This window comes from Zootoca vivipara, chromosome 1 (genome assembly GCF_965207765.1).
Source record: "Zootoca vivipara chromosome 1, rZooViv2.hap1.1, whole genome shotgun sequence".
NCBI lineage: Eukaryota > Metazoa > Chordata > Lepidosauria > Squamata > Lacertidae > Zootoca > Zootoca vivipara.
The window spans coordinates 54,121,595-54,144,288 of NC_142582.1; the positions used below are offsets into that span (position 1 = coordinate 54,121,595).

Genomic DNA, 22,694 nt, shown 5'->3' on the forward strand with positions numbered 1-22,694 from the left:
TTGTGGGCTCAGTAAATGTTCCATGCACCTTTTTGAAATCTTATTTGTTTACTAAGGTCTGCTGTCTCTGCTCATGTTGCCTGCCTACCCCTCTTACACACCTTGTCTTGCCAACCCCCACTTTACAGCTCACCCAAACCCTTCAGCTCCCAACAGCTCCTTCCACTCTCAACCATCCCCACCTACCTGTTACTTACCCAGTTGTCAATTCCTCTCTTCACCCCAAAATGCTCCCTCCTCACAACGATTGCGCCAATCCCAAGATCTTGCTGCCACTGCTACTCACAGTGGAGAAATACGTCTTTCTCCCCTTTGCTTGTTGCTGCAGACACAAGGACAGGGGAAGTGGTGTGGGGTGAAACACTTCTCTTTTTGATCCCCCCCACAGAGGCAGATCTACTATGATACTATTGAAGCTTTATATTATTGTTGTTGTTGTTGTTATTTATACCCCGCCCATCTGGCTGGGTTTCCCCAGCCACTCTGGGCGGCTTCCAACAAATACCAAAATACATTAAAATATCACAGATTAAAAACTTCCTTAAACAGGGCTGCCTTAAACTTCAGGGCCCCTAATTCCAGAGGAGCCCTAGAGTTGACTAGTCCACATTGCATCTAGTGGATGCAGTTTGAGTTGCATGACTCAAATTGATTGTTTTTTTCATTATTTCAACAATCCCAAATTTTGAGAGTCAGTAGCACAGTGGAAGACAGGTGTGCCTGGCGTGCTATGGTCCATGGGGTCACGAAGAGTCGGACACGACAAACGACTAAACAACAACAAGCACAGATATTGTAAAGGTCATTGTAAAGAACCCCACTGAAGAAGATAGCACTGGTTAGCCAGACCTCGTTGCTAGTTGTGAAGCCCCCCCCGGTAACAGTTCTAGCTTCAGGGCCCCCAAACTTTAGGTCTGCCACTGCCTCCACAAATGGTAGCAGTAGCAGGATCTTGGGATAAGAAAATACTAGCAATACTAACATGTGACATATTTTCATGTTTTCAAGAACAGTAAAGAAATGCCTTTGGGAAAAGAGGTCTCTACAAATAATCTCAATACTTTTTGGAAGCACAGGCTTGATAGACAAATGTTCCTTCTCAATATTGGTTCAATATTGGATTTCACTGCAAGCATTGTTTTTTTAAAAAAAAATCAACAGTAACATAAAAGTAATTCAGCAGAATTTATTAAGCTGCAATCCTATACCTGCATACTTGGGGGTAAATCTCATTAATGACACCCAAAACTGAAGGAGCCAGGGATTACCAGGGCTCTGCCCTAGAACATGGTCAATGAACTAAGAGTGGCTCTGAGCAAGTGCAACATGCATTTCCTTCACCACAGTGTAGCCACTTTTCACACCAGGCATATGGGACTTCTAGCAGATCTTCCAGATCAGTAGATGATGATGATGATGATGATAATGATGGTGATGATAATAAATTTATTACTTATACCCCGCCCATCTGGCTGAGTTTCCCCAGCCACTCTGTGTGTGTGTCTCCCAAGTACATTTGAACCCGATTTCCCACGTGTAGAATTTAACAATTGGGGGACAATATCTTTCTTTCTAGGCTCTTTAATTAATTGGTCGATAAGATACTAAATAAAAAGGTTTTAAAATTATTCAAAATAAGTGTCCCTTATTAATCAAACAGTGGATTTTAAAGAAGTATTTCAACAAGGGTAGGGAGCCTGTGGTCTTTCAGATGTTGTTGGACTATAGCTCTCATAATCTCTGGCCACTAGGGCTGCATGGAATAGGAGTCCAACAACAGGTCGCCACCCCCACCCCCACCCCCAATTTTAAATACATATATAGGGTGGAATTCAACATAGCACTAAGTGGGGTGTACATGTGTGGAGCTAGGTCTGCTTGTGCAATGGGTCTCCCCCCCTCCCCCTGCACGCTCCCTAATCCTGTTCTGTGGGTTCCCCCAACACTCCAGAGCAGATTGGGGAGGAGAGGAGGGAAGGTCCCATTGCATGAGGGGTCCTCATTCTGTGTGCACATCAACTTAGCTGGATCCACTCTGCTAATCACTAGCAGGAGGCACTTCTCTCAGGCATTCCTTGTTCTTCCTCACACAGGATAGGATATTTCTAAGGCAATGCCGACTGTGACACAGAAAACAAATGATAAGATTTCTTTACTCTGGTGACAGCCCTAACATAGATAAAATAGACAAAATCAGTAGGTCTTTGTATGATCATAGCTAAGATTAATCTTTGTGTCCACCAGGGAGCTACAAAAAAAAAGGGATAACATGCATGAACCAAATGCACAAATCTGGGTTTACTGAGCTTGCTTGAATAAGTGTTTTGATACAGCTAAATGTATGGTAATACATATGTGAGAAAAAATAAACAATGTGAGTCACATTCACAACAGAGGGAACTGTAGGTTTCAGGCCATCATCTTCCCTCCAATGCACTGGTCTTTTCAGCTGAAACAAGAATTTGAATTGACAGAAAATGAACAGTTTGATTTTCAATAGGAAAGTGAAAATCTGTTTCCAGCAAGGGAGCACTGGGATTTTCTAACTTCAGGCAACTCTGCCCACATCAACTTGTCTGCTACTGAATCTTCTTATTTTGGCAAAGGATTCTGAGGTGTCCACTTAGAGCTCACCCAACTCTCCCCTGAGGCTGCATAGTTCAGAATACAGTTGGTAGTAATGGGCAAGCTGGAAAATCCGTCCTGACTTTCTCACTAAGTAGCCTCTGTTAAGCTTCTAAGAAACCCCAGGGGTTATCCAGAACACAGTTTGAAAATCACAAGTAGATGGGGATTCCAGGCCCAAATATGGATGCAAATATGGTCACTGAATATGCCATAGTCAGCTAGCTGAAGGGCAATCTATAAAGCAGCGTGTCGTTTGTAGAGACAAGGAAAGCAGAAGCAGTCCCTGGGTTTTGGGAGGCAAAGGTTTTGCATGTCAGATTCCCAGATATTTTGAGGGTCAAGCACCTCTGGATCACACAGCTGCCACTTCCAGTAAACTAATGAACATTCATGCACCATAGATCCCATTAAGTCACAAAGGTTGGCTTAATAGCAAGCAGTGAAGTCCAGCCCATCCAGTTTCCAGAACAATCCCTGTTCTGTTTGGGACCACAAGCCAACTCCTTGCCATTATTCCACTGCACTTAGAAAGGACATCAGAGATGGGGCAGGGGGGGGGGAGCATGTCACAGTGGAGAACAAAGTAATTTTAAAAACAAACACCATTTAGAGAGGGGGGAAAGGAAAGGAAAGCAGCCCCTCTTGGAATAGGACGGTGAAGCGTTTCAAATATTGTCACACCATTGCATGCATAATATTTAAGGGAGATTTGTTGGTTGACTGTTCCTTCTTAAGGTATGTTTGGGGTGAAAGGTCAGCGTTACAGAGAGCAGAGTAAAGGCAAGGTACAATGACATCCAGAGCCTGAGAGCTTGGGGTCGTGGCTGTCTCTAAAACAGTAGATGGGGTATCAGTCTTGAGATCCGGTCAATGATGTCATTGAAGATGCTGAAGCTGATGCAAGTCTCTGGACTTTAGGAGTGGCTGTTTGGCTCCAAGCAGGGTACACAGGATGTGCAGGAAGTTCTCGAGTGCTGCCATCGCTCCTGATGGTTAGATCAGGATATATGGCAGCTTGAAGTCTCTCCTCTCCGTAAGGCACTTCAGCCTTGGGCTGCTGCTGGCTGCTCTCAGCGAGACATCATCCGTACAAACTCTGCAGAAAGGGGATCCAAATATGTCATCAGGAGGGGAGACAAAAGCATTTCCCATCTGCCACTGGCCCGGAAGAGGGACTTCTTCTATAAATAACTACGTATGGGAACCACCATCTCTCTGTCTGTCTGTCTGTCTGTCTGTCCGTCCAGCTCAGTTCCACATATCCCATCCCACTCTTCTAACATTCCATCACATTTTAGAGCATCCTTCCCCAACCTGGTGCCTTCCACATATTTTGAACTACAATTCCCATCAGCCCCAGCATGGCCAATGGTCAGGGATGATGAGAGATGTAGTGCAAAACATCTGAAGTCTATGTAGTTGGGGAACGCTGCTCTAGTATGACCATGAAATACAATCCAGGACAGGGCTATGCAGATTGGGGCTTACTTAATTCCCATTGAGTTTAACAGAACAATATTATGCAAAGAACAACAGTTTAATGTCTCTCATCTCCCCTACTCCCCCCCTAACTTTCTCTTTCTCTACTTTCTCCCCTCTCGTCTCTCCCCCCCCGCAACCCCACATTGTCTACAACAACAAAAGTCTCAGACTGACTGTAATTGATTGGTATGAAGGATGCTATGATTTAAAAACAGAGGCACTGAACGTACTTTTGTTACTTACGGGAAAATCTTTCAATAAAACGTTTAAAAATGCAAATCAGCTGTGAGAAGCAACACTGTTGAGGAAGGGCATAACCTGCCCAACAGTTTCCTTGCTTCACAGAGTGCAAATTGATTTGGACTCTGCTGTAGTGATGTCCCTGAATAATAAACATATTAACTTTCTCCCATAAGGGCATGGGAAAAGGAAGAGTGCTGTCACTGAAGGCACCATCACAGTAAAGGGAAAACCTGATTCTGTCATTCAGTTGTGCAACTTCAACTGAAAGGAACTGCATACAGAGCATGGAATATATTAGCATATTAATAAGCCTCTGGTTTAAAATAAAACCTAGGAACCGTGGCTTCCAAATGTTATCTTTATGATCTGATTCCCAACTATCCCCTCAAAATTAGAAGTGATTCCTCCTAAATCTAGTCTTGACTTTCTTCCTTTTCTTTCCTGCATCAAGGATCTAGAGCAGGTATGGAATTTCTGGAACAGGGGCCAAATTGGGCCCAACCCAGGGGTTCAAATGTGGCCCACAAGGCTGTTTTCACCCAAACCATGTCCACCTGCCCACAATGACATCAGGTGTGGGGCAGGTAGAGACGTGGCTGCCAGTGCACTGTGAGACTTCAAGAAGGGGGCAATAGTGCATGGGCGAGGGAAAGCAAGCTTCAAGCACCAACTGATGGGTGGCAAAGCCATAGCCTGCTGAGGTAGTTGCATACGAGTTCCCTGCAGGCAGCTTGCTCACACCATCAATACCTGTAAAAGCCAGACTTCAAATTGGTTTGGCAGGACTCACAAAGCCCTATGCCTGGGGCTTCTCAAAGTGGCAAGAATAGTGTTTCCAACATTCAGCAACCTTCCGGGCATTTGGCAACCACCACACACAGGATTTTAGCAGGTCGGGAGGAAACCCACCTGTCAAATCATTTGATGTCATAATGGCATCCTGTGATTCAACAGGTGGGTTGTCCCATCCATCAGTCAAAGTTGGCCCATGGGGGGCAGTCAGATAAGGATTTGGCCCAAGGAGCCAAAATTATTACCCACCCCTACTCTACATCCTGCATCCGTTTTCAAAAGCAGGATGAAATCCTCCTCCCAGCCTAAATCCTCACTTCTTTCCCAGTTAGAAAAAGCAAATCATCATCACCCCACAAAGGAAGGACTTTCCTGATACCTTCAAAGTCCACAAGGCCATCCCCATTCAGATCAACATCTTTGAGTATCTCATCCACCTCACGGTAGTTCAGCTGCTGTCCCAAAAGTTTGCGCATGGCTTCCCTTAGCTCAGCTATGCTGATCTGTCCATCGCCATTTGCGTCAAACTGGAAGGAAACAAACAACCTTGATTCCAGCACCTTGTTTAACCATCTACCATATCCACACAAATCTCCAGTCTCTTGTGCTCACCTCCCTGAGCGCAACTGAAGTAGATGGAAGTGTTTTGTTCTCTTGGCACGACAAAACCAGTTTGGAAAGTGGTAGAAAAACACATTAAAAAGTGTGGGGTGAATGAATGCTTACTGGGAAGACATGTAAACACCCTGTAAGAAAATCAGGATGAAGGCTGATTCTTATATAATTGCCCTGTAAACAAATGACAAGAAAAGAGATACCGACTACACATCAGGAAGAACTTTCTGACAGTAATAGCTGTTGGACAGTGGAACAGACTCCCCTGAGAGGTGGTGGACTCTCCTTCCTTGGAGGTTTTTAAGCAGAGGTTGGATGGCCAACTGTCATGTATGATCTAGTTGAGATTCCTGTATTGCAGGAGGTTATACTAGATGACCCTGGGGGGCCCTGCCAACTCTACAGATTCCATGAAATCAGCTAGTCCAGGCACCCCCAAACTTCGGCCCTCCAGATGTTTTGGACTACAATTCCCATCATCCCTGACCACTGGTCCTGTTAGCTAGGGATCATGGGAGTTGTAGGCCAAAACATCTGGAGGGCTGCAGTTTGGGGATGCCTGAACTAGTCTAACCATGGCTTAAACTTTGTGCAAGCAAATCAGGATGAATGCTGAACAACCCCATCTTCTGGAAGAGTCCAAAGCACAAAATGATAAGTGGATGGGTGCACTGTTCTCAGGTGGCAGAAAAACTTCAGGAAGGCTGAAGTGACAGTGTCAACCCACTTTCCTTCATGCTTCTCACTGACATCCACACATGTACACCAACAGCAGGAGTGAAGTGCTTTAAGTGGCACTGATGAAATCAAATGAAGCAGCTGAGAACTGTTTGTGTAGGGCTGCAATACATCCAGGTTTTCCCGGAATCAGTCTGTCAAAATGGCATCATTCTAGGCGGACTTTTGCCCAATTGGCAACATGTCCAGGAAAACCCAGACATATGGCAACTATGGCAATTTTTAAAGAAAAATGCCATAAAAATTAAAAAGCACTCCCAAAAAGCACAAAAACTTTGACCCCCCAAAAACAACTTTGTCTGGATTTTCCCTTTGGGGGATATAGTAACCCTAAGTTTGTGTTTTGTGTTGCCTGGGAGAACCACTATATGAGAAGACAGGACAGCAGAATGAGAAATAAGATTCCTCAAGATACCACCCACCCACCCACATTCTGATGCTACCCTCCTCTGGTCCCTAAAGTTGAGTCACGTGACTCTCACCTCTCGGAAGGCATCCCGCAGTTCTTTCACCCCAATCATGTCTGCCGTCTCTGCCAGCATCTTGGGGCCCATCAGTTCCACAAAGTCATCAAAATCCACCTTCCCTCCAGCTATAGATACAGAAAAATAGTTTCAGCCAGAGCCAGACACTGCCGGGTTAGATATTATCTATATATATATATAAATGTAAAAATCGTGCGTGTTCCACTTTTCTCTGTAACTGCTTTTGACACAACGATCTAGGCCACTCCCCGAGCGTTGTTGGAAAAGAAAATCCCTCAAATCTCACACCTGGGCAGATATATACCTGGTTTTCCACCAAGTCAAACAGCGCCCTCAAGTGGCGTTATTCCCTCAGCTCCTCCTCCTATACCCCCTCCCTTCCTGTGAAATCTACACCACACCCACAAACCAAATGACATCATCAACCAAGCAACTGAAACCACCAAGGCGGCCATTATCAGACTCCTAGGCCCCTGCCAGGCTGCTAGGCCCCCACTAGGCCTAGGAGGGGGGATAACCCACAGCAACGCACTTGGGGGCATGGCAAGGGGTTTTTACTTTAAAATTTAGCACCATTACCCCCCCAAATCCCCCACCAAATAACCACAAGACAAAAATAAATACCATCCTTCAAAACGTCATGAGATACGCCGGTCACGGAGGGGAGGGACAAACAGAATAGATCATGGATCGGGACATGTGGGGGCAGTCACAGGGATTAGCCACAACAATGTGCCACGCCCACAAACCCCGCCTCCGCCACGAGATCCTGTAAAAAAGGGGGACTCTGAGGCTCAGGGGGATCTGAAGGGGGCCTATTATTCTCCATTTGACAGACCCGCCTCCACCACGAGATCCACCATTCACATACATACATCCGGCAGAGGTGTTGAAGACCAAACCAACTGAAAACATGTAGGTAGCCATGTTGGTCTGACGTAGTTGAAACAAAATAAAAAAATCCTTCCAGCAGCACCTTAAAGACCAACTTAGTTGGTCTTTAAGGTGCTGCTGGAAGGAATATTTTTATTTTGTTTCAACTGAAAACAGGCCTTTTCCAGCAACAAGGCCCAACATTGCCAAGTGGAGGTAGGGGCCTGCCTGGGGGGGTGGGGGGCCGAATAGGGAGCAGAGATACGTAATGGGTCAGAACAGGGTGGGGGGAGACACAGGGATGAAACCTGCCCTCTCCACAGTATCTCGCCTCGATTCAGGGGGACTCTGAGGCTCAGGGGGATCTGAAGGGGGCTATTACCCTCCATTTCACAGACTAATGCACAGCAACGCGTGCAGGGCCAGCTAGTAGTATATATAATTATACTCTGGGACAATTCACAACCAACAGAATGGAATAATTTTCCCATTTGTGCTGCTGTTCCCATCCCTACCCTTTCCATTGCCACCTCTTGTGTGGAATTTATCTGCTTATGCAGCAAACCAGGAGAGTGAATAGGCTCCCATGAATGCAAACTTTTGAGTCCTGTCAGAAAAGCCACACAGCTGATGAAATGTCCTTGCACTAGCTGATTCACACCACCATTTTGCACTTGGCAATTAGGTGCTGCTCCTGCCAAACTGAGCTTATTATACATGCAAAGTAACTGACTGATCGAACCAGGTATCTCCAGTAATAAACATCTCTTACCTTGCAGGGTGGTCGTAAGGATTACCGAGACGATAACGTGTGAAATGCTTTGAACACCCTATATAGATGCTTAAACACTATTTATTATTAGGCCGCAGTCTAGTGCTGCCCCCTCATCCCCTCTGACATTTCTGTGGGGAACTCATGGCCATCCAACTATTGCTGGATTATAACTTCTAGCATCACGGATCAATGGCCATGCTGGCTGCAGCTAATGGGATCTGGACTCCAACAAGATCTTCCCTACCTCTACTCTAAGGAGATTTGCATCCTCCCCCTTTTTGTGTGTGGTCATTTTGCCTGAATGCCAAACTTGATCCAGCAACTGTGGAAATCCATTTCTCCCCCCTGAAACATCATACTGTAGTGTTTAACTCAGTAATGCTAGGCACATACTGATCTGCTGAGACAATTCAATGAGCTCCATCTCAGTGGGCATGTAGCCCATGGTTCGCATACATTCCCCCAGGTCTTTGTAGCTGATGTAGCCATCATGGTCCTTGTCAAACTCTCGGAAGGCCTCCTTTAGCTCTGGAAAGAGAAGGGAAGCTCTAAGAATCCCCCTGGAAAACAGGTAATGCATCTGTGTCTCGCAAACACCAAGTAAATGAGAAGGAAGTGATGGAGTTAGCATCTGATTTGCTACACAATGAAAGAGCTGCTATGTTTCACCAACAGCCTTTCCTCACTTTTGGAGTTCAGCTGCAGAGACATACGGCCTTGGCACGGTATTCCTGAAGGAGTGTCTCCACCCCCATTGTCCAGCCCGGATACTGAGATCCAGCACTGAGGGCCTTCTGTGAGGAGTGAGGTTACAGGGAACCAGGCAGAGGGCCTTCTTGGCACTCGTGCCCACACTGTGGAAAGCCCTCCCATCAGATGTCAAGGAAATAAACAACTATCTGACGTTTAAAAAACATCTGAATGCATCCCAGTATAGGGAAGTTTTTAATGTTTGATGTTCTGTATTTGATGTTTTAATTTGTTGGAAGCTGCCCAGAGTGGCTGGGACAACCCAGTCAGACAAGTGGCATATTAACAACAACAACAACAACAACAACACCCCCCTGTGGAACGTCCTCCCATCAGATGTCAAAGAGAAAAAACAGCTACCAGATTTTTAGAAGACATCTGAAGGCAGCCCTGTTTAGGGAGGCTTTTAATGTTTAATAGATTATTTTATTTCATTTTTCTGTTGGAAGCCGCCCAGAGTGGCTGGGGAAACCCAGCCAGATGGGCGGGGTATAAATTATTATTATTATTATTATTATTATTATTATTATTATTATTATTATTATTATTACAGGAATGCCACTAGAGGGATTTTTCAATGCTAGTCCAATCAGAACTTTCGTATGAGGGCTGAGTCCATAATTAGAGTCAAGGAACTGAACTAGATATCTGATAGCTGCACTCTAGATTGGGTGGTGGGCCCAGGAGAGGCGAAGGGGGAAAACAAAGCAAGGGATTCATACAACTAGACATGGGAGCAAAGCATAAGGAAGCCAGAGGCAAGTTGACAAAGCAACAAGGCAGAGCATTAAGTGAAACCAAAGAAGCTAGCATAGCAGATGCAGTAGACTTCTGGTTGGTTGGACTAATGACTAATGAGCAAGGGGGGATCCATGAGGTTCCTCCAGGTTAGCCAACGCAGTGTCCTCCGGATGTTCTTGGACTACACATCCCATCAGCACCAGCCAGCATGGCCAGTTATCAGGGATGATGGGTGTTGTAGGTGAGGAGGCACCTCACCTGGAGGCACCACGTTGGCTAACCCTATCTTAGGGGGAAATGTTGAGCATCAATTTTCTTTTTACCTTCAATCTCCTCTGGTCGCAGCTCTCTGTCCTGGGGAAAGAAAGAGAGTAGAGGTTGATAATATATATGTATATCTGCTTTGCCTGCCCACATCCAATCTACTGATCTCATAGTCAGAAGCTGTCCCAGATTAAGGAAGTCTTCCTTGCCCACTCTATGAACAGAAAAAAACCCATGAGGCCTGATTCTGTGTGTGCTTACTTCAAAATAAGTCTGACTACGCTTAAAGGGGCTTCCTACCAAGTCATGCTGCTTCACTGTTGGATTCCATGCAAATATTGTGTCGGAGTACTGTGGCTACAAATTCCCTGGAGGAAAGCCCTTCTGGCTCCCTGCAGAAAGCCAATAGGGGCAAGAGTTGTTCTTCCAGTGTTCTCTAGGCTTGGTGTTTGTGTAATGCAGCCCAAAGGCTGATGCGTTTCAGTGGCTAAGAGATTATTAACAGCCCCCTCAGGCGAGTGCTCTATGAGGGTGTATTTTGCAACACGTTCTTGCCACAATAAAAGTGCATTAATTATAGAGTTCTGCTTTAGTTTGTTCTGCAATGTTGCTCCAATGCTCTCACATTGTTGCTGTCAAGAAAGGCTACAGCACAACAAAGGCAGGGCAGAAATAAGCCAGAATATTTGTGGTGTAAAAAAGTTGTGTAGTTGCAGAAGGATGTTATGGGACATACACTGAATGGAAGTGAAACCTTCCCAGGCGCAAACGGTATTGAAAGCAGGAATGTACTTGACTGCCCCTATAGCATCCTGAGCACAAATAATCATGGACGCACCAAAGAAAGGGCATCTGAATGGCCCCTGTTTCAGGAAGTCTTTTGCCATGGCTTTTCCATGAACTAATTAGAATCAGTTTATACCTGTATACTGCAAAACACAATCTGCTTGGTTTTAGGTGATGGCATGAACGATTTCTCTTCCATGTCCATGGATGGAACAGCGGCGGCACACATCAACCTCCCAATTTGTATACCTCCAGCAAAATATAACACTTATGTTTGATTTCTTATGCCACCTTATCAGTGTTTATTCCTCAGTGGAGATTCCTCCTCAGGGCGGAAGAGTAAGATTTAATTACTGGGTTGTCTTTGTTGTTGCTTTTATTATGTGTTTTTACATTGTGATTTTATGTTGTGAACCGCCCTGAGATCTACGGGTACAGGGCGGTATAAAAATTTAATAAATTACAACAACAACAAGAGGCCCAAGCTATGTTCCAGCACAGGGGCATACTGAAGGTTTGAGGAGCAGGGCAGAGGTGCACATTCCATGGAAACGGAGAAGGGGCAGCTACACTTTCGCACTCAGTATAAATGCTGAGTAGTAGATGTGCAGTACATACGATTTGCGTGATGGCGATGCTCTGGCGCAAGAAGATGCAGGCTGGCCCCACCAAGCCATGCAGGACCGAGTAATTCTGCAATGGCGGATACTGCGTGCCGTCAGCCCCTTCGTCCATGTCATTGCTGGTAGAGGCAGGGGAGCCAGGAGCCTCGGAGGAGGGCTGCTTATTCTCCTGTAGCATAGCTTGCAATTAGCTAAGTATGATTAGTGACCCTGATTTCCCCCTCTGTCAGGGCCTGGGTGTTTAAGGCCCAGGCTTCTGGGAAGTTTTAGGGAAGAGGGGTATCTGGTAATGGAGAGTATGGGACGGGAGGCAACAAAGGAGAAAACACGACATATGCTCGAGAAAGAACACTGTTTCCTCCCTAAAAGAAACCCACCTTTCTCCTCCGTAGATTTATCTCAAAGGCTCAACATCTCTGCTCATTGGTAAACTGCCACAATTAGACAGACCTCCATCTCCACAATGCTAGGGTCCCCAACCTGGGGCCCTCAAGGTCTTCCTCTAGTAGCCACAAAGCCTTTGAGCTCCCCACCCCCACCCCACCCACTGCCCCCTTTGTCATGAGAAAAATTACCATTTTTCTCATTGAAAAGTTCATGAAGCTGAAGGAGGAAGTTTAAAGAGCGACACTTCCTCTTGCTTCCTCTCTCAGTTCAAAGAGCTTTTCAAAGTTCAGGTTGGCACCTGAGCAGATGGCCACAAAGTAAAGCGACGAAGAACGTAGCAGAGAAAGGGAAGGAGTTTGGAAGAGGGAAAGAGAGCTACTATGGGATGAAAGAATGCATGTTCAAATGAATACACATTAGATCCGACAAAATGGAGCCTCTTAAAACTGTGTGATTTCAATGTGAGTTCCCCCTCTCCTGCAAAACCATCCCCAAATCATTGAACCCCTCTATCCTCATTGACTGCCCCATAAAAATCACAGATACAGTGTCTTCCAGGGCAATCCTTATGGATCCAAGGCAGCCACCCTGTGGAATGCCCTCCCATCAGATGTCAAAGAGAAAAACAACTACCAGACTTTTAGAAGACATCTGAAGGCAGCCCTGTTTAAGAAAGCTTTTAATATTCTGTTGGAAGCCGCCCAGAGTGGCTGGGGAAACCCAGCCCGATGGGTGGGGTAATAATAATAATAATAATAATAATAATAATAATAATAATAATAATAATAATAATAATTACAAGGGTTCTCCTAAAAAACAACCATCAAATCATAGGTAATGTCTCTATTTTCAAATATGTGTTCTGGGATTTTTTGTGGTTTTGTTGTCCTCCTATGTAAAAACCATAAAGATTCATAAGGATCTGTGTCTTGCTGATAAGCTGAAACTTGGTCCTGCAGGCCAGCCTAGCAACAAAGAACAAGAATTATCAGAAGGCTTAAGAAAGTTGGCAACAACTTGTCTTCCACTGGCTCTGTCCCCTGGACAGCTGTTGCCAAGTCTTAAAGGGAAAGCTACAGGAAATTCACAGGCATTATGGCAATAAGGTGCCCTGTGTGGGGCCAAAATTTGATGCCCTCAAGGCCCATGTTGCCTTCCCAAAGCCAGGTAAGGGAGGTGCCAGGCTGGGAAGGAGGTACAAGGAAGTTTTTAATGTGTTATATTTTAATGTATTTTAATCTTTGTTGGAAGCCGCCCAGAGTGGCTGGGGAAACCCAGCCGGATGGGCAGCGTACAAATAATAAATGATGCTGATGACGCTGATTATTCCTTCCCATAGCTGGGCAAGTGCTAACTAGGCTTTGAGAAGGAGGTGGGAGAACTCTAGGACCTTCTCAGAGCAGGGCAGTCTCGAGCAGGTCGCGCGCCCTGGCGTTGAGAGGCGGAGATCGCTCCAGCGCCCCGCCCTCGCAGGGCGCAGCATGGCTTCCGCGCGGCTTTGCCGCGCAGCGCCCTGCCTACCGGCCCGGCGCCCTGGCACTCCACACCACCGGGACTCTACCTAGAGCCGGCCCTGTCTCAGAGCTCTCATGCCTCCTTCCCAAAGCCCAGCACTTACTAGGCTTTGGGAAGGTTGGAAGGGAAACCAGTTGTGCTGCCCTAAATCCACCACTGCCAGGACAGTGAAGAAGGGAATGCCCAGGGCTCCCCCCCCATGAGATGGCCTGTGAGTCACCTGAATCTGAGTCTTCCTAGGGGAAATGCCTGGCTCCACATATTATACAAAGAGAGATGCCACAATTAGCTCTCTTGCGCTCTCACACACACCAACACACAAAGCAATGACACATATGCTCTCTAACAAAAAGAAACATGCACTAGCACAATTGCTACATTTCTTGGCAGCCCCTCTCTATCTTTCCATACACATCTGCGCCACAGACTTACATTTTATTAAATAGTCCTTTTCCCTCCCTAAGGACTACCAAGGAACTGCGGTTTTACGTGGAGATCTTTATCAGAATTCTCAGCGTTTCACTAAACTCATTATTTGGGATAAGTCATGGCAGCTCAATAAAACTGATGTAGCTTTGCAGTGCTAATATCCCTTAACTCTGAGTAAATACAGATGAACCTCTACCCAATTCACTGGGGGGAACCGCACACACAGCCCCTGGAAAAGAGGACCATATGTGTAGTAACATTTTCCTCACCCATATGGTTGGATGGTATAGTTCAGGCATGTCCAACAGGTAGATCGTGATCTACCGGTAGATCACTGGAAGTCTGCGGTAGATCTCTGGGGTAGATCATTGGCTCCCCTCAAAGAAGCTGAACAACTGTGGCTCCCCTAAAAAAAAGCTCAAAATTTTACCTCCTCCCTGAAAAAACTCAACAACTTTGACCCGAACCTCCCCAAAATGGACCTTCCTCCTTCCTAAAAAAAAAGCTCAACATCTTTGACCTGAACCCCCAAAAGGGGACAGATCACTGCCAGTTTTTAACTCTGTGAGTAGGTTGCAGTCTCTTGGGAGTTGGCCACCCCTGCATGGTATAGTTGATGGGTCCCTCATGTGGTTATACTGTGGTAATGTGGCTATTACTGTGGTAACACACACACTCTCTCTGTCTCTGTCTCTGTCTCTCTCTCTCTCTCTCTCTCTCTCTCACACACACACACACACACACAGAGAGAGAGTTACAGTGGTACCTCGGTTTATGAACACAATTGGTTCCGGAAGTCTGTTCATAAACTGAAGCGTTCATAAACTGAAGCGAACTTTCCCATTGAAAGTAATGGAAAGTGGATTAATCCGTTCCAGACGGGTCCGCGGAGTACTCAACCTGAAGCGTACTTAACCCGAAGCATGGGTGTAATTGGTTCTGGAAGTCTGTTCATTAACTGAAGCGTTCATAAACTGAAGCAAACTTTCCCATTGAAAGTAATGGAAAGTGAACTACTGTAATCCGTTCCAGATGGGTCCACGGCATTTGTAAACTGAAAATTCGTAAACCGAGGTTCCACTGTACATACAATAATATTGATATATACAAAAATGGGGGCAAAATGCTTCCTAGCATTTGCAGGGTTGGAGATCTCTCACAGATCTTAACCACTGCCTCCCAGCTTGCTGGGCCCCTTCTGTGGGGCGCTGTCCTCCCGTTCTCTGATTTCTTCCCACTCTTCCTCCTCATCTGACCAATCCCACCAGGATATATTCGTGGGGCTCATGCCAAGGACAGACTAGGGCAGCTCCCCAACAATTGTCCTCCTCTGCTGTCACTGCACACCTCACACCAATGCTGCCCTTTTGGCAGTGACAGATGCGAGGAGGAGGGAAGCGGCAGGTTCATTTTACACATATTTGCACCTGAAGCCTTCAATAGATCATGACACCCCAAGAGTGTCCCTCAGTGCCCTTCTCATAGCTACAGTGAACTTGGGTCTAAAGTAGCACCCAGTCATGGCTCCTGGCAGTGGCAGACCATGCTTGAACAGCGCCCAGGGCATATGAGTGCCGGGGGGGGGCAGGACATGGAGGGCAAAAGCAGCCCTCCAGCCCCAAGCTGCTTTGTGAGGCTGGAATGATCCCAGCCTTGCAAAGCGGCAAAGGGCTGACTTGGGGAGGGTGGTGTGAGCAGCGTACCCCACCCCAGGAAAATGCACCACGCTACACCCCTGGCCTTTCAGTGCAGCATCTTTCAGCCAGCGCCACATGGAGTTCTCTCCTCCCTGCTTCTCCTTCCCAGAAAAAAAAACCTTTGCCAAGGAACTGCTCCCCTTCTGTCTGCTTGCCCCCTTTCTACCTGCTATTCGAAGCCTAGACTTAAACGGTGACAATTTTCCCGTGACCTCCATCATCTTCATCGCTCAGTGTAACAGTGGCAACCTCGCTTGGAAGAGACCCAAGAATTTTCCTGTGAAGGGCGGCCAACACATTTTGTCATGCTTAACAGCTTCTATCCCAGGTGAGCCCCTGGCCTGGAAAAGGAGCTTAGCCTGTATTTTTCCACTGGCCTGGCATCTTTCCTTCAGTACGCTAAATATTATCTAAATTCTAACACTTTATTGAATTCTAACATTCACTAAGTCTAGCAGTTATGGGTGCCCTTGCACCCTCAAACTCTGTTACCCCAGATCTGTAACAATAGCAAAAAAAAGGCTAATCCATGTAATGAATTAACTCATTATTTAGCTCCTTCTTATTTTCAGACATAGTTACATTTATTTAAGTGAATGAACTGGGGCCCCTCCCAAAGGTCCCCCAGACCTTAAATCTGCCACTGGCCATGCCCCTTCTCTGCTCAGGCACTGGTGGCAATACATACAGAAGGTGCACACATACCATACAATGACATGCAAGAATATGAGAGATACCATACATTGTGACATCCATTACCCATAGAACTTCTATTATATCAGGAGCATACTGAGGCTCACCTGGTTGAATCTTCATTGACACAATCCACAAACAGGCCTTGTTTGATACCCCAAGAGAAGAAGGAAGCATTGAATGAAATCTAGGAGTCTGAGGTTGTTATTGTTTGCTTAGATGCAAGAAAAGCAAAGAGGATCTAGATGCTGGCCTAAGAAGGATGCTGGCCAAGTAGATGAGAGAAAAGGGGACCAAGTAGATGGAGAAAAGGGGGTCTCTGAAGCCTTCTGCAGACACTATTCTGAAGAACACATCTGCCTTCATTCTAATCACCTGGAGCATTGGAACCTGGCCTTCATCAGAGATGATGCCACAGTCCCCCCATCAGGAGTGGGTACCACAGGGGCCTAGCATTCTTGCCATGTTCCCTCGGAGAACTGACCTCGGCCATGGGGCTTCAACCACTGACAGAAATCCATGCACACACTCTGGGAAGAGAGGAAAGTAGACAGACAGACATGCAAAGAACCAGCCACACACAGGGATTCCAACACAAAGGGATGAAGATGTAAGGATGAAAAGGGACACCCTCCCCTCCATCCTCTCCCCCTACCTTGGAGAGCCGCCTGCCCGGTGTTTTGGTGCAGTTGCCCATGGCTGCTAAGTCCCCCCCATCCCACAGAGCACAGTATGGGGCTGGAGGCAGCTCAGCTGGCGCCGATGGCAGATATATATATTTTTATAGTAACAAGTGATTCTCTTCCTGGGAGGTTTAGACGCTTTGGGGATTTTCAGGGTTTTTATTGTTGAATATATCCAGAATATTAAGGGAAAGTGAACAGAGGGGGGTGGAGGGAAGGAGGGAGGGCGTGGGCCACAGCCATAATCCTCAGGATTATATGCAACTCAATCATAGATGGTGCTAAAGCAGAGAGAGCAGGGAGTAGGCAAGCAGCTCTTCTTCAAAGCATTTTTAACTCCACAGTGGCCCAGGAAGGATAGGGCCACTCCTGCCTTGTCCTTCCTGACTCACATCCAAAAGCCCCACTCAGATGCTGTCTATAAGCGCTTGAAAAGGATGGCTGCCCATCAACATGCCCCCTCCTCTCAGAGCAGTGAGGCCATAATCTCCCGTGACAATCAATGAGATTTTCAAAATCTTTGTTCCAGGGAGTGGCTGCATCCACTGAGCTCTGATGCTGAGAGACCCAGCCGCATTATTGGGCGAGCGAGATGGTGCGGTGGGGGCAGGGTGGGGCGGGGATAGGGACAGGGATAGGGGAAGCGTGCATTACCAATTGTCAGTCAGACTTATTGGTTGGCCACAAGATGTGAACCAGCTAGCAGAATCCACTGTATTATTTATAGACTCACAGCGCGTTTTCATGAGTGATGTTAAGAACTCCTCTTCATCCCTAAGGCATTACTGTACTTGCAGATGTTGCTTTCCACACCCCATGCAGAAGGGAAATTGGAAATTTTCATTCAGAGGCAAGTTCTGATCTTCAGGACTCTTATTTGGGAAGTGAACACACAACCCTTATATCATTTATGAAAATGTATTTGAATCTTAATGGTTCATGTTAAAACCACACTTCAGTTTGCTCAACTGGATTAAGTGAGATTGACCTAACTACCTTTTTTTCATGAAAATCTCCCCTGCCCGCCCCCTTAAAAGAAAGATAGCAACTTCCTTAGGCAACTGCAGAATATAAAATAAGACTAGAGATCCATCTGAAGTGTTTCACAGCTCCTGGGCTACAGATTTCAGAGTTGGCAATGGTGGTGTGATAAAGCAAGTCATTGTACAAAACATTTACAATCACTTTTTCCTGCCCTGCCTTTTTACTAGTCAAACAGGTTTTGCATGTTTATAGGATAAAGGAAATGAGTCACACTGCTAGCTGGGGCTGATGGGAGTTGTAGTCCAGAATAGCTGGAGAGCACCAGGCTAGTGAAGATCGTCTTATGACTTTTTATATGTAGGTGAAGAGACTGCCAAGTATTCTGACGCACATTTCCAAGGCGGAGGTCAAATTTCAAGGTTTTTAACAACAAATCTCAACTTCTGCAAACTACCAGTATCATTTTAACTGTATTGAATTCACATTCTTAACACTCTTCTTTTGTCCCATCAAATATAGGTAAAGGGACCCCTGACCATTAGGTCCAGTCGTGACCGACTCTGGGGTTGCGGCGCTCATCTCATGTTATCGGTCAAGGGAGCAGGCATACAGCTTCCAGGTCATGTGGCCAGCATGACAAAGCCGCTTCTAGCGAACCAGAGCAGCGCATGGAAACGCCGTTTACCTTCCCGCTGTAGCGATACCTATTTATCTACTTGCACTTTGACGTGCTTTCGAACTGCTAGGTTGGCAGGAGCTGGGACTGAGCAACGGGAGCTCACCCCGTTGCGGAGATTTGAATTGCTGACCTTCTGATTGGCAAGCCCTAGGCTCAGTGGTTTAACCCACAGCGCCACCCGTGTCCCGGGTGAATATCGTCTTATGACTTTTTATATGTAAGTGAAGAGACTGCCAAGTATTCTGACGCACATTTCCAAGGCGGAGGTCAAATTTCAAGGTTTTTAACAAAAAATCTCCACTTCTGCAAACTATCATTTTAACTGTATTGAATTCACATTCTTAACACTCTTCTTTTGTCCCATCGAATATACAAGGTGATAATTTCACAGTGCTTATGTGGCCCTCGGGACTTAATGCGCACCATACCCCATCTCCCCAGGCCATGCCCTTCAAGAGTCCTTGAGTATCTACTCTGAGTGAAACCAATTAATACATCGCACCATAGTAGGGAAGTTGCCTGAACTGATGATGGGCAGCTTCAGGGCTCCTGCAAACTCTTCGTTCTTATGATTCTGTATCATGAAGCCAAAACTCAGACCTGACAGCCCTTGAGAGGGCTCCTTTAAATACTTTTTAAAAGGATACTGGCCTCCCTCGTTTGGATGGCCAAGTATAGGCAACTCCCTGTTTGTGTGGGGATTGCGTTCCAACACACCATGCGCATTAGCACCATCATGCCATGCCCCCTTCTGCCCCTGCCCCACCTGTCCATGTTCTTCCCCGCTCCAGGACCGAAAATGGTGCTGAACATGTGCAAATAGGGTGTTCCCTATACTGCTGCTGCTACTCCTGAGTAACGCCAGTAGGGAAGGGCCCCCACATTCTTATGGGAGGACATCAAGAGGCAGTGTCAGAGACAGGACCAGCCTGAATCAACACCTGGGGCACTGTTGCTGACCTGCCAGTATTGGTACCCTGTGCAAGAGCCTGCACACACCGCTTACCAGCTGGGCAAATGGATGGTGCTGATCCAGCCTTCCTCTGCCTCCAGTACCACCTCTGGACACTCCTCCCCGGTCTCTGCTCAGCACTGAAAGCAAAGTTTCACTTCTTCCTGCACAACCTCACTAGGGCACTGGCCGCTTTAAAAGTAATTATATTATACAACTTGTCAATGGGGGCAACTCAATCCACCATTCCGGGACTGTGTTGTCCAAGGACACAGCTCGATCCAGCTCATGAGGCTTCATTAAGGTAGCAGGGCCTGGAGATGTGATGGTGCCATTTCCTGTATTCTCACCAGCTCCTTGGAGAGTATTCACACACCTTATCTCTGTAACCATGGTGAAAAGCCACAATTAAAATCCCTGAGGCTTTCGAAGAACGAGGTGAAGGCAAAGGATGCCAGACCCCAGACCTGAAACACAGACAACAGGCCCAGGCAGCTTCTGTACTTCTTTCAGAGTGTGTTGTGGTAAGTAAGGAAGCTTGCTGGGGCAGCAGCATACTCTGCAAGCATCCCAGGGAAAAAAAGGGACATTCTGTTTTCTCACGTAAGAGATCGAGTCTTCCCTAACAAGAGGGCACATGTTGCGGTGTGACCTGGCAACCAAACCCTGTGTTGTGGGTGGGAACGTTTAGATGGCTACAACACCCTATTGGAGGTACCTCGATGCTGGGTGCAATTAGACCAATGGGATGCCAGCTAAATTCTATCGAGGGACCTCTATATAAGCCCATGCACGTGTCCCTGAGCTTCCTCTTTTGGGCCAGTGCATCGGAACACCCACCCACCTCTCCCTATATTTAGGGCTTGCACGCATGACCTTGCTATGCTGTCATGTGTCGCCTGTCGTTGGGACAGGGGCACGGCAGGAATTTTCCCCACTTGGCTGATTGGCTGGTGCCATTTGGGTTTCGCCTGCCGCGTAGCAAATCGTCACAACTTGTAAGGTTGCGGATAGGCTCTGGTTCAGGTGATGGGGTGGCAGAGCGCTCTGGTCATCCCTATGCGATGGGTATTCCGTTAAAGAAATCTAAGGACTCTTTGGTTGGTCAACCCTGTGAGGGGTTGTGCCCTGAGTCAGGGGGACATCTGGCTGGTGGACTGGCATGACCCCGCTTTCCACTGTGCCGGGTGTTCACCCAAGGCGGACCTAAGGTATGCCCTGGGTCAGCGCTACTTGCAATGATGCAGGGAGCTAGTCGAACCAGACCCTGTGCAACCACTCACTTGATTGTAATCAATAAAGTTGTGGCCTAAATTCTGCCAAAAACCAAACCAAAAATTGGAGACTTGTCTGAATTTATTTGGGGGTGGTTAAAGGGTCTACACACGCAACATGGCGGGCATTTTGAGTGCTGTGATCTTGTGCAATTTTGTGTCCCGAAAAAGTGCTCCTCTCAAAAAAGTGCTTTATTCAGGGCCATGTTTTTGTGTGGCACCCTAAAACATTTTTTTGGGCACCATGTGATCAATGCCCCCCCCCAAAAAACCCCAACATATTTTGGGCTCCATAATTTTGCATGGGTCAAGTGACTTATGTGAAAGTATGGGCGGATAGTCGAATGTCCCGGTTTGGGGACTCAACATGTTGGAGGTCTCCCTTCTCACTAGCTCTTTCTTAATGCTTGGATATACCATGTTTTAAGGTGAAAGCGTTGATCCCCTGTCATGTGTTTGAGATGAGGGGGGAAACAGAGGATTAGAGGGTTTTTCTGCAGGAAGAGAAGGTGAGATCCTCCTGGGATGCGACAAAAGCCCATGACCTGCTGGGGAACCTCAGCTTCACAGAACCCTCCATTTTCAGCCCCCTCACCATATGCCCTCTCTGTCCCCTCCCTGCCTCCCTTGGCCCAGTTACCTGCCCAAAGACAGAGGTGAGGACGGGCTCCATCGCCCAGAGGCTTGGGCATTCATCTTCCACTTGAGCTGAGCTGGCCCTTCCCGTTACCCCTGGCAACAGCTGGTCTTTGGGATCTGCCGTTCCGATCAAGGTTGCTCCATCCTCCAGTCGGTGGTGTTGGGTGCCATAGAGGGCCACAGAGGCGGCAGCAGCGGTGGTTGCCTCCAAGGTGCTCCTGGATCTGGTTGGCTCCATGAGCCGCTTGTCTCCTTCCCGGGCCTGACTGCCTGTCCTGCGGGTCCGCGCACTCTTGGAGCGTCGGTGAGAACCGCTTTGTGAAAGAGCCCGGGATGCTCTCAGTGCCGGTGTCTCGCTGCTCTGCCGTTGGGTCTCCCGGAGAAAAAAGAACATGTTGAGAGCCGGGGAAGAGCTGGGCCACTTTCTCTATCCCTTCCTCCTGCAGACAGTCTCTGAGGTCTCTCTGGTAAGGCCTAACTCCTCTCCACACTACCTTGACCTGTCTCTCTGGCTCCTACCCTCACATACCTTCTCTACTGCACTCTTGGGCCTGCCTAAACTCTCCTCCCTGGTGCCATGCATCTGTTTTGCTGGTTGCCGCACTATTCTGTGTTGCTGCCACACTTAGTCATGTGCTCCTTCACATGGGTGCTTGCCTCTCCTAGGTGCCTGCCATATTTCTAGGGATCTTTCTCTGAAGTAACAAGTACCCCACCTGCCCCCCACTTTCAATACCTGCCTGGCTCCCGTTCTACATTCCTCCCTCCGGCATCTTCCTCCCCCTGGCTGCTTCCCCCTGAAGCTCCTTCCTCTTTCCCTTCTCTTGCCCCCCTGCTCTGCTTCTTCCTTATCTCCTCACTCCTTGAGGCACCTTTCCTCTTTGCTCTCCACCTCAGAGATCTTTCCTGGGCAAATCCGCTTAAGGGATCAACACTTGTGCTCCCCAGGTCCCTGGGCTGGCATGGG

General features: G+C 47.1%; 1 protein-coding gene across 2 annotated transcripts; it reads right to left on the reverse strand.

The window, feature by feature from the left end:
- Positions 1-1,166: 1,166 nt before the first annotated feature.
- On the reverse strand, positions 1,167-22,248 carry CABP2 (calcium binding protein 2). Of its 2 annotated transcripts, none has more exons than XM_088664551.1 (6): positions 21,729-22,248; positions 10,446-10,476; positions 9,025-9,159; positions 6,981-7,090; positions 5,525-5,672; positions 1,167-3,724 (listed from the first exon to the last, which is right to left on the reverse strand). In XM_088664551.1, exons 1-6 carry the CDS (start codon positions 22,119-22,121, stop codon positions 3,699-3,701), a joined length of 843 nt encoding a protein of 280 aa, XP_088520677.1. In that variant the 5' UTR covers positions 22,122-22,248; the 3' UTR covers positions 1,167-3,698. The 2 variants fall into 2 exon arrangements, with proteins under 2 accessions (XP_088520677.1, XP_060135874.1); XM_060279891.2 differs by lacking the exon at positions 21,729-22,248 and adding an exon at positions 11,791-12,095.
- Between the last annotated feature and the right edge of the window lie 446 nt (positions 22,249-22,694).

What these genes read in the sequence shown, in the direction of transcription:
- CABP2 (XM_088664551.1), bottom strand. Translation starts at nt 22,121, where the DNA reads ATGTTCTTTTTTCTCCGGGAGACCCAACGGCAGAGCAGCGAGACACCG. An exon ending in TCACCTCTGTCTTTGGGCAG is followed by an intron (nt 10,477 to 21,728) that starts GTAACTGGGCCA and finishes TTCTTTCCCCAG; the next exon opens with GACAGAGAGCTGCGACCAGA. An exon ending in TGGCCTTGTGGACTTTGAAG is followed by an intron (nt 3,725 to 5,524) that starts GTATCAGGAAAG and finishes CCCTTTCTGCAG; the next exon opens with AGTTTGTACGGATGATGTCT.